Source organism: Centroberyx affinis, unplaced genomic scaffold, assembly GCF_046629955.1.
Source record: "Centroberyx affinis isolate AG114_WGS23_722 - 3 ecotype Tasmania unplaced genomic scaffold, CSIRO-AGI_Caff_v1 ptg000172l_1, whole genome shotgun sequence".
NCBI classification, from domain to species: Eukaryota; Metazoa; Chordata; class Actinopteri; order Beryciformes; family Berycidae; genus Centroberyx; species Centroberyx affinis.
In genome coordinates this window covers 152251-173921 of record NW_027278869.1, presented here as the reverse complement: position 1 = coordinate 173921, position 21671 = coordinate 152251, and the positions used below count along the sequence as shown (strand labels likewise).

General features: G+C 39.8%; 1 protein-coding gene across 2 annotated transcripts in view; it reads left to right on the top strand.

Annotated features, from left to right (window-relative positions):
• The window catches only part of rhpn2 (rhophilin, Rho GTPase binding protein 2), a 50931-nt gene that overhangs the window by 17462 nt on the left and 11798 nt on the right, over positions 1 to 21671 (top strand). For both annotated transcript variants that reach the window (XM_071535066.1, XM_071535057.1), the window contains exons 4-9: positions 9929 to 10004; positions 11969 to 12046; positions 12684 to 12808; positions 14969 to 15135; positions 18809 to 18996; positions 19353 to 19509. In XM_071535066.1, the coding sequence (XP_071391167.1) occupies positions 9929 to 10004; positions 11969 to 12046; positions 12684 to 12808; positions 14969 to 15135; positions 18809 to 18996; positions 19353 to 19509 (791 nt within the window). The remainder of the gene's footprint in view (positions 1 to 9928; positions 10005 to 11968; positions 12047 to 12683; positions 12809 to 14968; positions 15136 to 18808; positions 18997 to 19352; positions 19510 to 21671) is intronic.

Sequence of the window (21671 nt, the reverse complement as noted above, 5' to 3'; positions counted from 1 at the left end):
TAGTTGTATAGTTTATAGTAGTTGTAGTGTAGTGTAGTATAGTAGTTGTATAGTATATAGTAGATGTAGTTGTATAGTTTATAGTAGTTGTAGTGTAGTGTAGTATAGTAGTTGTATAGTATATAGTAGATGTAGTTGTATAGTTTATAGTAGTTGTAGTGTAGTGTAGTATAGTAGTTGTATAGTATATAGTAGTTGTAGTTGTATAGTTTATAGTAGTTGTAGTGTAGTTTTTGTGTGTGTATATATATATTTTGTAATTCCGTGTTCTGACTTTTACCTACCTCATTGTGTGTGTTTTTCGTCATTTTTGTGAATTGCTGCTGCAACACTGTAATTTCCCTTTGGGGATAAATAAAGTACTCCATCTATCTATCTATCTATCTATCTATCTATCTATCTATCTATCTATCTATCTATCTATCTATCTATCTATCTATCTATCTATCTATCTATCTATCTATCTATCTATCTATCTATCTATCTATCTATCTATCTATCTATCTATCTATCTATCTATCTATCTCTGGGAAGTGCAGTGCAAAAACACCACAGCAATGAGCGCTTAGCATTAAAGATGGAGACAAAATAGAAATAACAAAAGAAATCGAGGATCGCCACTTTGACGAGGGTCAAGTGAAACTCCTTGTCTGTTTACCTCCCATCACTTGACCCCACCCCTTCTTGCCGCAGCACCTAAATCATATTGTTTTGTAAAGTAAACAGTAGTTTGCTTTTTGCAGCAAGCCACTTGCAGACTGTTGACTTCTGCAGTGTTTCAAGTGGTAACAGAGAGCTGCCAGTCTATCTCCACTTTTGTGTCTCCCAAATGTCACATTTCAGGAACTAAGCCTTGTTTTTAGCTTGACCACCATGTTTTTTTAGGTTGTCCAATGGGATTTGAAAAGCTTTCAGCAGCCCATGGGTTGTAGACGTTTCTCAACTGGTAGACGATCCTACAAAACACTCCTTCAGTTGAAGTGAAAACATGAAGATCACCAAAATTGGGGTCAAGTTGTTTTCACCTGACAGCAGCACTACATAAACAGGCTTACATGCTGCTGTAGTGTTGATGCTGGCTTAGTGTGCTCCACTTCAGAAAAGCTCACTCTACACCTGAACTACATGAATTCCTTCACCTTAACCCTAACCTCCACCCTCACCTCAACATGCTTAACCTTAAATCTTACCCTCATGTAAACCTGATCCTAATTTTAACCCCAAAACCGAATCCTAATCTTAACCTTTACCCTAATGCATAGTCCTAATCCTAAATTAGACCCTTATTATTAGGCCCAGACAAAATGACCTCATTTCACAAACATGTCCTCACTCAGGTCTAAAACTCAAACCGGTTCTCACTAGTATAGGAATACAAGAATACACACAACACACACACACACGCAGCGTTGATTGTTAACAAAGAGGCTGAAGGCTTTGACACTCTGTGATTAGGGTGTTATGCACTGCAGCAGATGAAAGAGGCTTGATGACAGAGCAGCAGGGGAAAAAAAGGGTGTAGAGGAAGAGAGAGACACATATAGAAAGACATGGAGACAGACAGAGAGAGAGAGAGAGAGAGAGAGAGAGAGAGAGAGGTGTGCTGTCGTTCAACTGGACCGGCTGGTTTTTGGACACAATGCACGGTGCGACGAGGAAGCGATCATCTTAATTTCCATGTAAACCAAGATAAACATCCAGCACGCACGGCTGCTTTGGGCGGTCTCGATCAGGTGTGTGTGTGTGTGTGTGTGTGTGGGTGTGTGTGTGGGTGTGATGATGATAGGCTCCGGTGTTTCCTTTCTTTAAAGCCAAGCCAGGTTTTCTGTTGGGAGTTTATAGGGTGTGCGTGTGTGTAATGGAGATGCATGTGTGGCCTCAGTCACGTGTCGATGCATCCAGACATGGCAGAAAGCTGTAATTAGGACACAAAGGGCCTCAGTAACGCCTTGCACTGTGTGTGACAGAAACACAATGGTTACAGGTAGGGCTGAGCAATATGGTTGAAATCAATATCATGATAATCATAAGGATTTTTCTCGATATCAATATATATCACGATATGGTTCATGTATGCAAAATCACGTTAAATAATCAAATTAATGTTCATCTCATTGAACCGAATGGTAATGTTAGGTGTGATGTCAAACAAAACTGAAATATTCAAATAATATTCCTACCATACCTCATTTTATGAGAGTTTTTAAGTAAAATTTTCTTGTCATCATCGATTTAGACAGCAGAAATGTTTGTCACAATATCAAAATATCTTCATATCATCACAATATGATTCCACTGAAAGACGATAAGCGATAATATTGAATTAACGCCCAGCCCTAGTTACAGAGGTCTTATGAAAATCTATATTTGACAACATGATGACAAAATTATCAAATAGTACAAGATTAAACCAAGTGGTGGTGCTGTGTAAAGAATAGTAAGGAACCAAAGAGATACTGAATGATGAATTTCAGGTAATAATATTTTTTCCATTATGAACCTATTAAGTTTTGGAATAAAAGGCTTCAAATGGCTTTTCTCCTAGTTGAAACCATAGGGCAGTCTCTCTTTTGTGTGCTTTAATGCAAATGAAGGACGATTTTAAAGCCATTTAAATTCAACAATTTCTGCTCTCAGGTGACTCCTTGTTAAGGACACTTAAGACGTTCACAGACACACACACACACACACACACACACACACACTACATATGCATGCACACATAAACTAAACCCACTCCTTTAGAAGAGGCCATGTTACCCATGACAACCAATCACAACAGAACAACAAAGTGATAGGGATGGAGGGGGATTGTGGGGGATGGGGGGGGGGGGTTGTCAGGTGGTAACCATAGCGACATTTCTGAGGGTCACTCACAGGAATTCAACATCGTTCCCAACCCAGTACCAGGCTGCTAATATAGCAGATCTCCCACTGAATGCTATTCCCTTTCTCCAAACAGCAGTCGATTCGCCATTAAGTTGTTCTTAACGAGCTACTGACCTACTTCAGTTTTTCCTCTAACTTCGGGTTTCCCCTTTAAATCAGACGGAAATCTGCCGATGACCTAATAAAACCCCAAATACCAAGTTTCCTTGGCACCGGGGAAAGCCCAGATTAGTATGGTTTGCTCACAGGGTCGGAGTGCTGTGAGAACCAGGAGACATTAACCCGATTCTCATAAGTCATTATAACAGCAGGGCTGCAGGCGGACGGGTGGGTTTTACACCTCACATATCAACAGGGTGTTTTTTCCTAGATGTATTTTCTTTCTGTTTTGATTATCTTAAAAAAAAAAAAAAACGTTCCCCACCCCTCCCAGCCATGTTGCTTAGATCACAATTGTACAAGCTTTTAAACTTATAAACCTATAATCTACTAGTGGTGTAGGGCTGTGCAAAAAAAATCGATACAGCTGAGTATTTCAATATTTTTTTCCATGATACTGCATCGATTTTCCAGCCCGATACATTAAAAAAGATTATTCATGTTTTAAACGGATTTAAAATGTCCTTAAATTTCCCTCAAATCCCTTTGAATTAAATAGTTTTGACTCAATTTGTCCGCTGACTTATCAATATAATGTGATTTACATATTAGACTACCCAGGTGGTACACAGCAAGTTGTATTTTCAGCTCTATTTTTACATTTTCAGTAAATTATGTAGAGTATTGCAACATATCACAATATGTATCGTATCGCAATGTATCGTGATACAATGATACAAACAGTGATACAAAAATAATCATACTTGAATTGCAAAAATTTGTTTAATTAAATTGAAGTAGGTTCCCTTTTCCACAATCAGCTTGTTTTTCTGGAAATAGCAGGAATGAGCAAATTATACCAAATGGCCATTGTTTCCTCCAATGTTTGAATAGTAAGATCAAATTTCTAGGCGGTTAATAATAATAATTATTAACAACATTATTATATTATTATTATTGTTATCATTTGGAAGAAATAAAATAACCCCCCAAGAAAAAACTGTAAAAAAAACAAACATAGGATAGCATTTAAAAAAAAAAAAAAAAACATAGGAGAACATTTAAAAAAAAACAAAAAAAACATAGGAGAACATTTAAAAAAAACCAAAAAAAAACAGAACTGTAAAAAATAAGCTAATATCGTATATCGTGATATTTTGGCGGGACAGTATCGCAATATAGAATGTTGTTATTATTAACAACATTATTATATTTTTATTATTGTTATCATTTGGAAGAAATAAATACCCCCCCAAGAAAAAACTGTAAAAAAGAACATAGGAGAGCATTTTCAAAAACAAACAAAAACAAAACAAAACAGGAGAGCATTTAAAAAAAAAAAAAAAAACTGTAAAAAAAAAAGATAATATCGTATATCGCGATATTTTGGCGGGACAGTATCGCAATATAAAATGTTGTAATTGTTAACAAGATTATTATATTATTATTATTATTGTTATCATTTGGAAGAAATAAAATACCCCCCCAAGAAAAAACTGTAAAAAAAAAAAGATAATATTGTATATCGCGATATTTTGGCGGGACAGTATCGCAATATAAAATGTTGTAATTATTAACAAGATTATTATATTATTATTATTATTGTTATCTGGAAGAATTATCTTATTTGGAAGAAATAAAATACCCCCCCAAGAAAAAACTGTAAAAAAAAAAAAGATAATATTGTATATCACAATATTTTGGCGGGACAGTATCGCAATATAAAATGCTGGATATCGCCCAAGCCTGGTTTCTGTGTGGGAACACCAGAGGTGTCGAGACAGTCGTCCCCTGTCATTTCCCAGCAGGTGTCTGGGCAGGACGACACTGTGCAGCCACAGAGGAGCGTTAACCCCTTCCTACCTGCCTGAAACACAAGCTCAGCCTTCAGCCAGGAGACAAAGCCTCTCCTCGCCTCTCTCGGGCTTTTCCCACCAGCTCTCTGTTCCTCTGAATAGTGTCTTTTTAAGGTTATTGCTCGCTCAGACCAGATCCAGCTGGTTTTGGCATGAGGTAATGCATAGCACAAAGAGAAGGTAATATGTTTTTAGCTGCGTGGTACAAATAGCTGACAGTTACATGTGCAGTACATGAAGTTAGTGAGGATTCATACTGACCTCCCTGAACCTCCCCTATAAAAAAAACTAAAGCAGCTAAAGTACACTGTATTATTGCCAGTCCTCTATAATATGAGAACTTTTATAATTAGTTTTCACAAGGAGTCATGAAAAATAATTTGACCTAATTTTAGGAATGTATTTATAGACTTTATTTCTATCAGTGTGATATTCACCAGTATCAGTGTAGTTGTTTATTATTTGTCAAATTTCTCTGTAACTGAAAACTTTACTTAGTCTACTGTTAGTGTTTTCATAGTGTGATTTGTGATGGTGTATGCAAGTATTTGTTCAGTTCCCTGGTGTAATGAGTTTAATTGACCAAAAAAAACCCGAAACAATCTCAAGCTTCTGAACTAGCATGGCAAAATTGACAATAGGCAGCCAGTAAGCAGGCTCTCTATGCTGCAGGCTGCTTCATTAACGTAACTGGCAGCAGTATTGGAACAAAATCCTTAAGGAAATGGAAGAAATACTAGAAATTTGATATGGACCCTGTTTCACTATTGCTTGGTCTTCCATGTGAAACCATCATAGCTGCTGGGAAGAGTTGTTCATACAACACTCTAGCTTTTGCAGCCGGTTTCCTTGGTCCTGTTGGCACTTATCCATGGCTAAGCAGACTCTGTCTTTTACTATGTTTCAATTTGCTCTTACAGGTTTTACTAAGTAAATATACATAGAACTGAGCTGTAAGTTTTGTTTCGTCTTAAAATAATAAAAACATTATTACAAAAAAAACATACCTGGATTAGATAGATTGGGTTGAATACCTGACACAGCCATGATAATTTTAGGGAGACAAGAAACCATTGTCTTTTTTTTGTCTTTCAATAGAATCATATTGTGAAGAAATAATGAAATTGAGCCGTCGTGAACTATTCTGTTATTTAAATTAACAATACAAGCAAATACTATTTAAAATATCTCAAAATGCTAGGGCTGGACGATATGGTTGAAATCAATATCACGATAATCATAAAGATTTTTTTCAATATCGATATATATGACGATACGGCTCGCATAAGCGAAGTCACGTTAAATAATCAAATTAATCTTCATCATATTGAGCCGAATGGCAATGTTTGGTGTGATGTCAAACTAAACTGAAATTTTCACATAATATTCCTACCATACTTCATTTTGTCTGAGTTTCTAAATAAAATTTGCTTGTTCTCATCAGTTCAGACAGCAGAATTATGCGTCTCGATATCCCAAAATCACCACATCATCACAATATAATCCCACTGAAAGACGATAAACGATAACATTGAATTATCGTCCAGCCTTACAAAATGCTATCCAAAATTAGGGAATATTCTTTGAAAAATAGAGTTTTATCATACTTTTTATATTACTAATCAGTGCAGTTCAATGCGATGAACATCAGTTTGAATATTTAACATGTGATTGTGCATTTGGTGGCAGATATTGTTGTGCATTCTCCCATTGTTCCAAAAGCCAAAACCTCCTGCTGTTTACAGCCTGAAGGTGAAACACACCAGTATACTGTATACAGTACAACTGACTGACTCTATGGGCGTTTTCACACCTATAGTTGGTTTGCTCTGGTCCGAATCAGTTGATGAGTTTGTAAACTCGGAGCGTTTTCCCCTTGGTTCGGTTTCTTTTCACACAGAGAAAAATCCAAGCGAACCAAAATGCATCACTACAAACCACGTGAGAACGTTCACTCCGCTTATTGGTCAGATGTGTCTGGGGCGGGAGCAGGAAAGTAAATACAGGAAGAAGGTCCTGTGTTCTGGACTAGTGCACATTGCTATGCAACGTGGAGCAACGGCATTGCATTTGCGCATAACTGTTGTAATTAACTGTACTAGCAGAATGCCGAATGCACTTCGAGGAAACGTCTTGAAAATGCTCTACCTGCTCTACCTGCTGTACCTGCTGTACCTGCTACAGGAGCCGTTTAGCTCAAACTTGCGGAGTAAATTGAGTACACCTGGTAGTTGGGTCGGATCAAGGTCGGATCAGGTTCCCACCACAAACGAACCGCTCCAGAGTTTGTTCGGGACCAGACCGAGACCACCTCCTCTAAAGGGTCTCGGTGCGGTTGTTTTGGTCCGCACCTGAGTGCGATTACTGTGTTCACACCTGTCCAAATGAATCGCACCAAGGGGGAAAACGAACCAGAGTCCGATTTGACCGGACTAAAAGCGCAGGTGTGAAAACGCCCTATTTCTACTGTGTGTGTCAGTATGTGCTGTGCACTACTGTGTCATTCTGGCAATGTCTCTGCACCAATGTTTGCAAGACTAATTCCTGTTTCCTGCACTTGGTGACTAAATGGATTACGAGTCTCTGTGGTTTTGGTATTTAGTAAAGGGTGGAGGTTGTGCTGAGCTGCCGTCGGTGCAAACCAGAGCTAGGCTGGGCTGCCATGGCGATACTCATCTGTTCCATGTCTTAGGCATCGGAGCCTAAACGATGGGCAGGAGAGCGGTGGTGGTGGTTGGGGTGTGTGTGTGTGTGTGTGTGTGTGTGGGGGGGGGGGGGGGTGCTGAACTGCTGGGAGGCTTTTAACATTTCAACATTCCAACAGAAGAGAAGTCCTCAGCCCCCCAAACCAGAGAAAAGACTAGAGTGATCTCATCTGGAAGTACTAATGGATGACACTGCACTCTCTCTCTCCCTCTCTCTCTCTCTCTCTCTCTCTCTCTCTCTCTCTCTCTCTCTCTCTCCCTCTCCCTCTCTCTCTCTCTCTCTCTCCCCCTCTCTCTGATGAATGAGGCCTTTCTGTCATTCACAGAGCACGGTACGCTAGAGGAATGCTGCCATATCATCAAGTGATGAATGAGACTGGGGCTGTGCTTTTCTGAACATGTATTTTCGGACTTCTTGTACAGTGATAAGGCCGCACCGCACCTCTGATCCCTTACACCGAAAGAATGCTGATTTAAAATTCGAGTTTGGACAACATCATTTGTTAAAGTCGTGACAACAAAGTCTCAAATGTAAATGTGAAGGTTGATTTAAAGCTGGGTGATTTATTTAGAAACGCCTCTCTCCCCCAGACGGCAGGAGGAGGTTTTGGGTCTTTTTCTTTTATAGACCGTCTAATCAGCAGCAGGCATTTGTCAGGTGATATTTCCTTAGCTCCGATAAGAAGCTGGACCTGCTTTCCATCTGTCAACAACAAGGACCTCCTGGTTTATACTACCAGAGCTAGCTGGAAACCATTATATATCTACGCCTGAGGCCTGAATGCAGGGTTTATCTGCTGTTTGATGACTGTTCTGACAGAAGCTAGTGGAGAGGAGGTAGGGCTGGAAGTCCAGAAAGGTGCAGTTCAGTCGACCTACAAAAGTTTGCGGACACCACATTTTTCTTTATTTTACTTTCCACATTTTAGAATAATAGTAAAAACGTTGAAACTGTGAAATGACACAGATGGAATTATGCAGTGGCCAAAAAGGTGTTAAACAAATCCAAACTATCTTATATTTTAGATTCTTTAAAGTAGCCACCCTTTGCCTTGATAGAAAGGCAAAGACATTCATACATAGGATCAACTTCACTATTTATATTTGTCTAAGACAGTGGTTCTCAACGTGGGGTCCGGGGACCACCAGGGGTCCTTGAGGGGGTTCCAGGGGGTCCCCAGCAAACTGATGAATTGTTAAACTTCAGCATTGTTTCATTTACAACAAATTAACACAATTAGAGAATGTATAAGGATGACTGTTTTGATCATAGTTTCATTGTTATCTCTCTCCCAACAATACAGATAGTCATGGAATTCGAGACAAAATCATATCTAACAATAAAAATATTCTCAGATTTGGGTCCGAGAGACAAAATCTCATCAAATGGGGGTCCGTGGCCCTAATGTGGACTAAATGAGGGTCCTTGATATGAAAAATGTTGAGAATCACTGGTCTAAGAAACACATTTCAAGCATTTAAGCTGAAGCCTTTAGATCAAAATGGCTTTAAAAGAATGAAAAACACAGTACATTCAATAAGGTGTCCCCAAGGTTTTGACGGGCAGTGTGTATAGTGGTGGGCATTTTTATCATACAGTACAATGAGAGTAGACATGGGCAACAAATTGAACAAATAGAAAATTCTGTGGTTGGTGTGACTGGGCTGTACCTAGTACAGTACGCGTTGTTATTTACTCTAAACTGTGATCTGACTGTGCTGACAGCATGTCGTGCGTAACAAGGCTTGGTCTGTCGTCAAAGGGAGTTCCTTCCACCTGATATCTTTTATCACACCTTAATGCCTCTGTTTTTTTCCACCATTAGCCGATTGATTGATAATGTGTTTTGCTGCTTGGTCACATGCTTTGTGTTATCTGTGAATTAGATACACTGCCTGTCAAAAGCTTGGACCCACCTGATTGAATGTCCCACGTTTTTCATTCTCTTAAAGCCATTTTGATCTAAAGGCTTCTTCTTAAATGCTTGAAATGTGCTTCTTAGACAAATGTAAATAGTGAAGTTGATCCTACGTATGAATTTCTTTCCAAAGCCTTTGCCTTTGGATCAAGGCAAAGGCCGGCTACTAGAATTTAAAATATAAGATAGTTTGGATTTGTTTAACAGTTTTTAGTCACTGCATAATTCCATTTGTGTCATTTCATAGATTTGATTTCTTTACTGTTATTCTAAAATGTGGAAAATAGTAAAAATAAAGAAAAATGTGGTGTCCCCAAACCTTTGACAGGCAGTGAATGTGTAGTCTAGTGTCTGTGTGTTCGGCCCTGCTGTACCATGCACTGTATGACAGTATGTACTGTGCTGCTATGTTAGTTGTGACTCATTCCGATATCTCTGTTTCTGTCTGATTTGCATACAGGGAGACGGCAAACATCCCCCTCATTCCTCTGGGTCTGAAGGAGACTAAAGAGGTGGACTTCTCCGTTGCATTCAAGGTACAGTAGAACTGACCACAGTTTCTCTATGACTTAAAAAGAAGTCATTATCTTGGTCCTAGTGGGGGAAAATATACTCTGATACTTTGTGTTTGTCATTGCAATGACTATTGCTTTTTTGAAATACAAACAATTGATAACAAAAAAAAAGAAGTCATTATGTTATCCTCACAATTAACTGAGGAACAATAGATCGTCTGACTAAACGAAAATAGTTTAATTACCCAAAAGTAGGTCAGTGATTATTGACTGGAAGGATAATAAACAATGTTTACAAAGTTCTTTACATACAATAACCCCTCCATTTTTTCCTCCAATGCTTGAATAGTAAGATCAAATTTCTGGGCTGTTAATAATAATAATAATAATTATTAATATAGCCTTGAAATTTGATGTAATTTGGAAGAAATAAAAAACTCAGACTCAGACTACTTTATTGTCCATTAAATTTACATAGAATGGAAATTCGTCTTTGGCACTGGCATAAAAGACAACGCACACCATACATAACAATACACAATAATTATACATTAAGGTAGGGTAGAATCTTAAAGTGACTGAGTGGCAAGTGGCAGTAATAAAAGTGATGAAAACCTGGAAAAACAAACTGCCGATAATATCGTATATCACGATATTTTGGCGGGACAGTATCGCGATATTACATTTGGAATATCGCCCAAGCCTGCCCGCCACAACCAGTGCCTTACCACCACACAGCTGCCTCTCCGCTCAGTGAAGCATGTTGTAAATACCCCCGATGGCACATTTACAGTGAGCTGCATGCTGATTAGGGCTGTTGGCTGGCATTGTGGGAGGCGTCCTGACTTCCTGATCTTTGGGCGGGTTAATTTCGCTCCACTTATCGACTGTAATCGCACCTCGGGCTTAATGACCAGGTGTCTCCTACCTCTGGCTGGCTCTGACACAATGACAGCATTCACCAGCCCACTTGGCACTCGTGACTTGCACTTGGCTTCTACGCTAGAGTTTAGGGATGATGTGGCAGAGTGGCCAGATCGGTAAAGAGGCCACCTCCTAACTGTGACAGTTGTTACGCAAGAAAGTAGCTGTAGCTCCCTTTGACTTTACTGTATAGCACCACAGAGTGACGTTTCGACCGCCACAGCTCCTCTTCAGACTTGAAAAAGGTATATAGTCGCCATCTTAAATAGACCAAACAATTAGGCTGCCGGATTAGCTCAACTAGGCCACCTGGTTTAAGTCGCAAGATGCAGTCAAATCCACAATCTACAATTTACTTTCCTTTTTTTTTTTTTACTGATTACTCGTATTGCTATGGTGACTAGCAGTGGTGGAAACTAACTAAGTACATTTACTCAAGTACTGTACTTAAGTACAATTTTGAGGTACTTGTACTTTACTTGAGTATTTCCATTTTATGCTACTTTGTACTTATACTCCACTACATTTAGAGGGAAATATTGTAGTTTTTACTCCATTACATTTATTTCACAGCTATAGTTACTAAATTAGTTACTTCTCAGATCAATATTTTATATTTAAAATATTTGATCATCTTTATAAAATAACTATAAAATAGCATTGTTATAGATTAGACTACCCAAAAGTAAAGCTAAATTGTTAAGATTAGCTTCACGTTGACAACTTTAAAATACTACTTACATGTACATGTGTGTCAATAAATCAGTATTAATATTCCAATAATTTATGAAAAATATAACTCTCTAAATGGGGACAGTTTGCATAATGAGTATGTTTACTTTGATAGTCTAAGTACATTTTGCTGCCAATACTTCTGTACTTTTACTTAAGTAACATTTTGAATGCAGGACTTTTACTTGTAATGGAGTATCTTTACATTGTTGTATTGATACTTTTACTTAAGTAAAAGATCTCAGTACTTCTTCCACCACTGGTGACTAGTAGTGTTAATGTGCGGATCAGTAGCGTTCAGTGAGATGTGATGTGTTGGCTTTTCACAGGATTTCATCTTGGAGCACTATAGCGAGGATGGGAACAGCTTCGATGATGAAATTGCAGATCTAATGGACCTGCGACAGGTACTGTACATTCATCATTTGATATATGATATATGCAAGGGTAGAAGTAACTCATTACATTCACTCTTGTTACTGTAATTGAGCAGTTTTTTTGTGTAAATGTACCTTTTTGAGTATTTATTGTAATCAATACTTTTACTTAAACTTAAGTATGTTTTGATCAGAGTATTGTACTTTGCTACATTTTAAATCACATCCATCACAGAGTACAATTTTTGTAAACTCTCCATAAGCATTGCATCAGAAACTGGCCAAATGTGGAGCCATTCACAGTGTGTGACAGAAGAGTAAACTGGCTTTACTTTTAAGTTGTTTTTTTTCCTCAACTTAAGTAAAAGTACTTTCTTTTTCCAACCCTGGATATATGATATAATACCATTTCTGACACTGTAGCTTTTTTACACTAGTCTATCACTGCTGTCTGGTGAAACCCATTAGTATCCAAAGTGTGAACTTTTTAGGAATGAGGACAGCCAAGCTTAGCCAAGTTTAATACTCCCAAGAGTCATAAAATGTTCTTTCACCTAGAGGACCGTGAAATCCTTCATCCCAGTACAAAGTGGAGTTACTGGGTTTCCGCCCGTCTTAATTCACCACCAGACATTCTCCATTATTACGGTTTCCTTTCATCTCCCAGGCCTGCCGGACGCCGAGCCGAAGTGAGGCCGGGATGGAGATGCTGGCAAAATACTTCAGCCATCTTCCTTTGCTGGAGAGCCGATTCTTCTCCCCAACTCGCCAGACCGGCATCTTCTTCACCTGGTACATAATGATTATAATAATAATAATGATATCCACCTTAATTATCAAAACAGAGTTACAAAGTGCTTTACAAGGTACATGAAAACAGCAATAACTAGAAGGGCACTCGGAGAGCGCAGACCTCTGCCAAGGTTCGTGCTATTACAGCTTGTTCGTGATTTGGATCCGGATCCGCTCCAAAATTTAATGGGTTCTTCCTTGGCCCACAGCCTTCCACGAAGTTTCATGAAAATCGGGCCAGTAGTTTTTCCGTAATCCTGCTAACAGACAAACAAACAAACGGCACCGAAAACATAACCTCTTTGGCGGAGGTAACAAACAAGTGAAAACTAGCTTAATGCTAGTTACAAGCTTGCCACCTAGAAGAATCTTGCCAAATTATGTAATAATTGTAATAACAATAATAAAAAATTTAAAATAATAAACTTTATTGATATAACACTTTTCTGCAAAACCTAAATCAAACAATCTAACATTGTAAAATGACATGACACACCAGGAAAACAGGGAACTTGAAAGGAATCGTCTGCTAGCTAGCCAAATACTTAACAAACACATTAACTTGCGGTCCATCAGCTGGCCTATAAAGGTTAAAACCACAGGCATTTCAGACATGGCAGTTCAACAAGGACCTAATGAAAATACTACAGGTTCCTAGACACATCAGGACACAGAAACGCTTGCCCCTCTGGTTAGCATAAAAATACATGAACAATAAATAAAGAATAAAATACAAAAGGGAAAATGCACAGAATTATTAAAGCAAAGGCAGCAATACAAACAGTAGTTTAAGTAAAGTGTGTTTTGAAGTGTTTTAAAGGAGGACACTGAGTTGGCAGGTGGTTCCAGTCCAGAGCACAGATAGAAATGGCTTCAAAGCTCATGTAATTTATAGATTAGTAATGTTACATCATATTTATGTTACTTTTATCCACAGAGAGGGACTAACAATGAGTGAGCAAGTCAGCCTGAGCAAGTCATTGCCTTGCTCACGGACAGGACCCATGCCTGTTGATGGAAACTTTGGCAATCTCAAGTCCTTATCTCCTTCAATATTGAATACATTTGATATGCATGACTAAAAACTTAAACCTTTACCGTACTCACAACAGACGCTTCAGCATCAGCTGTTTTCATCTAAACATGACTTCTGTGAGCATGTAGCTGGTCTAACCAGGTCATGTGTTGTTTTTAAAACCTCTGATCAGTGATTAAGATAACCATGAACCTCCAGCATGCAACAGGGTCAGATTACCAGTGTCCAACCCATCAGAGCTTCTGCTTTCTCCATCAACCAGACTGATCAGGTGAATCCAGGTGAAAGCTCTGATCTCTTGTTGATATCATCTATTATATCCACTTCAGCCATAAAGGAGAGATGGAGGGGATAAGCTTAAAGGCTTAAACCGTCCGAGGTTTAAGCCATAAGAGACATTGAGATGAAGGAGAGGCGACAGACTAAAGAAGGAGTTTTAAACTTGGAGACACTAAGACATGGACTTTTTGAAGGGGATGGAAGTCTGTATGAGAAAGAATGTCCTAATATTGCCATGTGTACACAGTATTAAAGGTGTCATTTTATTTTTAGACCAAATCCATTAAATAACTCGCAGAGACATACTGCTGCCTTGACTAACATATTCGATCATTTAAATAACAGGTTTATTGTATTTTTTCCTAACGTGACTTTATAGCGCCACAATTATTGTAGTTGCCATTGTATCAAAAGTAGATCCATTCGGCCAGAATTAAATGTCTCGAGGGAGACATTCTGCTTCAAGTTTTGTTTTGCCTCTTCACTGCTACCAGAGGTAACAGTGTGCAACAATGGAAAAGTGAAAATAGTCCCAATTAAATGTGATAATTAGTCAAGTGATGAAGTCATGTTGAGAAAAACTGCAATAAATGTGATATTCAACTTGATGTATTACATTATCACCACCTGGGTGAGGCGTAAGTTTTGGTAAACTCTCAAACTTTCCACTATATCAGACAAATGTGAAGTAATTTGCATATCATGGCAAAACCTAAGACCAATATCATAAAGTCATACTGTGAAAAAACACAGGTGGAATCACTTCTTTGCAGGCTCAATAAATTTGTGACCCGCCTATGACAACAAAGGATGTGATATTGAGTGCTCCTGTCTCTCTCCTTCAGGTACGATTCCTTCACCGGAGTGCCGGTGTGCCAGCAGAACCTCTCGCTGGAGAAGGCCAGCATCCTCTTTAACATGGCCGCCCTCTACACGCAGATCGGTACCCGCAGTGACCGGCAGACCATCGCTGGCCTGGAGGAGGCCATCTCCAGCTTCCAGAAAGCTGCAGGTATGCAGTGGCGAGGAGCGATATCCTGGTGATGTCAAATAACTGTGAAAAACCACTAACATAGTCAGAAAGACCACACACCCATGATGTTTTCTTTAATGTCAACTTTTCTAAATGTTGACTGACTTTTAACCATCCTTGCACCCTTGAACCTGTTAAAACTCCCACTGCATAATTTCCAAGATTCATGGGTGTCAAATGAGAAAAGTAGCATTGTTTCCTTCATTCCTTCAAATCAGACTTTTTGCAGATATGTGGTTTTCATCCTCCAACTGTTGCATTCATTTCCCTCCGGAGTTATGTTTATTAACACAGGACATCTGGAACCATAGAATGTGTAGTATACACATGCAGCTGATGATATTAGTGGTGTTGTCTACCTTGTTGTACAATATGAGCATTATGAACTTTATCGTAAATGCAGCCAGTGTTGGGCAGCCCCCACCCCCCCAAAGACTTTAATGATCCTGTGGGAAAACTGGCAGAAAAGAGGATCTTCCAGTCTCAATGAACAATGGGATTGATTGAGCTTCTCTAACATGAGTTCTCACGGACAGACAGTGTTCACAGATAGCCTGAGACGGCACCTGTGATAAGAGAAAGAGAGAGACAGAAAGGAAGAGAAAGGGAGTGAGAGAGGAAGACTGAGAATAGGGAGCCAGTGACAGAACGACCTCCCACCACCCCACCTCCACCACGCCCCAACACCTCTCCCCATCCCCAGCCGCCCCAACAACATGACCAACGAAGAGCAATACCATCACAAAATGGGACATACAGTATACGCTACAGTCTGAAACAATTCAGCTGAACAGACCCCAACCTTACAGTTTAGCCACAAGCCCAATAGCTGATAGAAAGTTGATAGAAATGATAACAGAACCTAGGCTAACTTCTGACCATTGACTTTAATATAAAAAAGACATTAAGCAGTTTGTAAAAAGACGACTAGTGTGAACGCCTCATTCTCCAGAAGGAGCAGAGCCATGTGCCATATCCACCCTGCGACTGCTCCTCCATAGATAAGAATGGTGTGACATTTCAAATGGGCCACGCCTACAAGGTGCGGTACAAGTGCTAAACCCTATTCAGTTTTTCTACTGGCAAAAGAAACTAGAAATAACCGCCTCACATTTGTATGCCTCCGCCAACAAGTCAAGTTGCAGTTTACATCCATGTCTGTCCAGACTCATAAAATATACAGTATGTTGTGAAGACTTTGAAGGAATTTAATAAAAGATATTAAGTGTATTTTTTGGCGAAATGGAAGTTATCACTATATTGACATGTATGATTCCAGTGAATAATTTCCAGTGAGAAACATGCTGTCTTCACTTAGAGACTATTTTTACAGAGGAGTACAGAGGACTGATAGAGAGCTTCGTCACATGGTGCAACGACAATCACCTGAAGCTCAATATCAGCAAAACCAATTAGCTTGTGGTGGACTACCAGAGGAACAGGAGGCCCCCTGACCTGGTTGTCGTCTTTTGTGAAGTCACAGTGACCTTGACCTTTGACCTTTGACCACCAAATTCGAATCAGTTCATCCTTGAGTCCAAGTGGACGTTTGTGCTAGATGTAATGAAATTCCCTCCAGGCGTTCCTGAGATATCGCGTTCATGAGAATGGGAAGGACGTGAGGTCACAGTGACCTTGACCTTTGACCTTTGACCACCAAAATCTAATCAGTTCATCCTTGAGTCCAAGTGGACGTTTGTGCCAAATTTGAAGAAATTCCCTCAAGGCGTTCCTGAGATATCGCGTTCACGAGAATGGGACGGACAGACGGATGGACGTACATACGTACGATGTACGGACAACCCGAAAACATAAAAATCAACATTTTCAATGGTTGCCGTTTCTGTGTTCTAGTAATTTATGTGAAATGTGGTGTTGTTGCCCATAACCTTTTCACGTCTGTCAAACAAGCTAACAAGCTAGCTCACTAACAAGCTAGCAAACTTCTGCACAAACTCTCTTGAACTCTTGTTCAAGAGAGGACTCATGTTAGCATTTTGAGGCTTCAAGAAAAAACTTTTTAATGATCTTGCTATTGTTTGACAGCCATGAAAAGGTAACGACAAATCATTTACACCATATACATTTCACATAAATTATTAGAACACAGATGAAGCAAGCACAGAAAATTATGATTTATTGTTTTGTTAGGGTTTCGCACTTGCCCCGCGCTTTGTAGGTGTGGCCTTTCTGCCGTGTCATCGCCATTCTTATCTATGATGGAGGATGAGTGCTGACGATCTTCCTGTGGCTCCCATGTCATGTTGGTAGTTCCCCTGCCCTCAGTGGTTTGAGAAAGCTCAAACAAGTCTTGATAGAATTATGACCTGGCAGCGGAGGGAGTATTGCACAATAATTACAGCTCTGCCCAGGGCTTGGTTATGTTGTTGCGATGGCTATAATTTAGTCTTGTATGAAATAAAACAATTATACTGTTATGGGAAACATTGTCTCCAGTATGAAGAACCTGTAATAAACTTGGCCGGGAGGTGACAGCCAGAGATGCTAGGTGTAGATGGGAGTCAGCCTTCGCCCTGGGGGCAGATCATGGGCTGCTGCAGCGGCCTTTAGTCAGGGAAACAAGAGAGGTTTAGAGAATGGGAGGAGTGAGCTAACATGGGCAGAACCACAGCTGAAGACTACTGAGACAGCGCTCTGTTATTAAGCTGTCTATAGCCCTCTGCTGCCAAGTTTTTAATCTGTAAAATAAGAGGGAGTTGTGCTCAGTTGGAACGCAGAAAGCCTTGTTGCTTCCAGCTAACATGAAAAACTAATTTCAGATGGTTTCTGTTTTGGCTCAATTTAAAAGCAGCACATAGACATTGATCTCACTGCTAGCAGTGTTTTTTTCTCCTTTTATTAGACTCAAGTACAGTACTTGAGTAAATGTACCTAGTTACTTTCCACCACTGCAAATCAACGGTTGATAAATTAATATCATAAAAAAGAGGATAAAAGTTACAAATTTAGAAATGTCAACAAACGTTAACAAATAGGTTGGCCTATGTTATTTAGTAGCCAAGGCATAGGCTACAAAGTATTAGGATTCATTTCTCGTTAGTCTCCCTTACCCTCTACAACCACAGACATAAATCTACACAACTGGATGTAACTAATAGGCTACAGACAGCAATAGTGACGTCAAGTGGTTTAACCGTTAATTTCAGTAAAGCATGCAATCCCATCACTAACGGTGGAAAAACGTTAGGCCTAGGCCATTTGTTTTATTGATAGCTAGCGAAAAATGTAGTTTGCCGTCAGTTCAATGATCTAAATTCTAAAAACAAATTTAGCAATAATTTAGATCGTCCCAGTTCTGACTGTCTGGAGCATTAAGTGAAGTGAATTCAAATGTAGGCAATATTAACATCGGGAATGTACATCATCTGGGAAACTGAAATATTGGATTATTAAAATAGCTATTTCAGTTAGTGCCATCATTTAAAATTTTAGTAATGCGTAAACTCAGACTTGGTTAGACGTTGCGTTCAAACTAGCCTACATTTGAACATAAGTTTAACTGGTGCAGGACAGGCCATTGCTGTTAACAGGAACACATTCTTAGTCAAGTTGCCTGGTTAAATGAGGGTTACCTATGATTATTGTGAATTTAAGACGTAGTCTGAGTTTGAGCTGTGCTGACCCCCCTCAGGTATCCTGAACCACCTGAAGGAGACATTCACCCACACCCCCAGCTATGACATGAGTCCAGCCATGCTCAGTATGCTGATCCGGATGATGCTGGCCCAGTCTCAGGAGTGTCTGTTTGAGAAGACCGCTCTGCCGGGCATCCGGAACCACTTCTACTCCCTGCTGAAGATGGCCCAGGAGGCTGCGAAGGTACACACACACACACACACACACAACAGACATTCATACACACACAGGCTCTATCCTATACAAAATGTGATGTCCTTCTTGTGTTGTTCTGTATTTGTTGCTCTGTAAAGCACCTTCTGCTTTTTGTTATACTTGACTTGATTTCTCCATGTACTGCACTCTCCCTTTAACTGAATATGGTTATTTTGAAGTGCTGATGGGTCCTGTGGCCCCATTAGGAATGGCATTAAGTGTGAATGTAAAGTAATAATGTCACTTCAGAGTCAGATTCCCCACTTCTATCAGTGTGTTTGGAATTTGTACCGGTCGGCGCTGTTAATGTACTCCCGGTAACTCTATCCTGCCTTCCCTGCCAGGTTTCAGAAACCTACGACCACGTCCACCAGTCCATGATCCAGACGCCAATCAAAGACAACGTCCCATTGTTCTGGTCCACCATGTCGCAGGTCAAAACCAACCACTACCGCTCCCTGGCTCACTACTTCGTAGCCACTGCGCTACTGGACCACCAGTGTAAGAGAAACAGCTTCTAACCTTCATTTAGACTGGATGTGATAGCCAGTTTCAGGCTGACCTAACAGGCTTTCATAGACAGATTTCTTATTTAATTCCATTTTGCTTGTCTTTCTCGCCCTCCGTTTTTATCAACTCACTTACCGAGATAAAAATATGTGGTTGACTGGTTTTGAAAATTAAAGCAAATGCATTGAGAATTAGAGGAAATCAAGGAAAATTTAAAGACTAATAGAAATATCTGAAGCAGTAAGCCAAATACAGTGATTATAAAGATGCAGAAAACCAATATGTAACTAGTTTGAGGGAAACATCCACTAACCTCGCCGCTTCAGTGGGACTGAACCAAATACACTGTAGTGCCATATGCACTATCATAACAACTAATTTAGTCTCTTATTACTTATCTCTCCTTTTCACTAGTATCAAGAAAATGACACTTGATTTGAGAAAATTCTTGAAACAAGTTCATTTGTCTTTGAAACAGTGGAAAAGATCTCACCACACTGGCAGATGTGTTCGCACTTGCTTTAAGAAAGATAATATTTTAAGAGGCAATAGAGGCTTTGCAGTTGTGTCACAAATCTACCTTGAATTGGCTGAGGGCAAATAATGTCTGAAATCCAGTATATAACAGCCAGGCTAGAAAAAGAGAGAGATTCCTGAAAAAGATCGTTGTGGTGTGGGTGAAAGTCAGTATTTTCTAAGTAAAAGTAAATAGTGTGATAAGGTGGATTTGTTTCTAAATGTAGGTTACTGTGACACAGTAAACTGTCTTGTCTTGCACTAGTCTCTACTCCAAACCACTCTGAGCTCTCTGCGTGAGGGAAACACAGCGTGTGTTCATACACCAGGCCAGCTCTAGGTTGGTGTACAGTACACTGCAAAAAATGACACGTTGTCAAGTGATGTTATCCTGTTTCCAGACCTATCAAGCTTATTTCATGACATTTTAGTCAAATTATCTCACTGCACTGGCAAACAATATTGGTGGTTTCAATAAATTTCACTTGATTCATGCCAGTTTCTTTTTTTCACCTTTATTTATTCAGGGGGAGTTTCAGGAACGCCCTGATCACATTTACACACACATTCACACCTGGAAGCTGACCAGTACAACCTCAGTCTGATCTGCTGGCCACTGAGCAGCTCCACTGGAGTGGTTGGGGTTAAGGGCCTTGCTCAAGGGCAGCTCAGTGGTGGTAATGAGGGAGGGGCAAGCGCTGCTTTTCACTTTCCCCACCCAGAGTTATCCTGCCGGTCCGGAGGATTGAACCGACAACCTTCCGGTCACAAGCTCGCTTCTCTAACCTTTAGGCCACCACTGCCAATATGACTTCTTTCAAGAAATCATCATAAAACAATGAAGAAAATCTTGAAACAAGAAGCTAACCCTAACACTAACCTCCAAGACGATTTTAACAAGTTACATTATCCTGAAAAACAAAGGTGTTAAAACTAAAATTATCTGCCAGTGCAGTAAGATGATCTCACTAAAATACAAGAGAAAATAACATAACAAGTCTGTCAGTTTTTGCAGTGTACATTCACATACCAGGAAGGTATCAGGCTGTTCCAGGATCAGTGTTTCAGGACTTTACCTGTCTGATTTGAAACACCCCGGAGAATCAGATATCCCATTCAAACAAACTGTAGAGCACTGTGTTGGCCAGCGCTACAGTCATATGAGAGAGCTGGACTGAACCACAGCCAGCCACAACACTATTACATAACAGCTATTTAGAGTTTTCTCTCTCTCTCTCTCTCTCTCTCTCTCTCTCTCTCTCTCTCTCTCTCTCACTCTCTCTCTCACACACACACACACAAAACACTCCCCATGGTAAAGAGAGGCTGTGTTTCCAGCCGTGAGGAACTCTGCAGCCTCTTTATGCTGTCATGGTCAGGCAGCAAGATAGAGAGAGAGACGAAGAGATTGAATGAGTGAGAGAATGGTTGAAAGGTAAAAAACTGGATTGAAATAGAAGTAGTCAGGTGGGGGGGATTACAGTTTTAATGCTATCTGCATAATCAGGTGGTGAGATGGAGAGAGAGGGAGAGAGAGGGAGGGAGGGAGAGAGACAAAGGTTGAGCGACTTAGGGAGGAGGGAAAGGAGGAAGAGAAAGATATCTGTGTGAGTAGAAATCCTCCACAATTGGTGTTG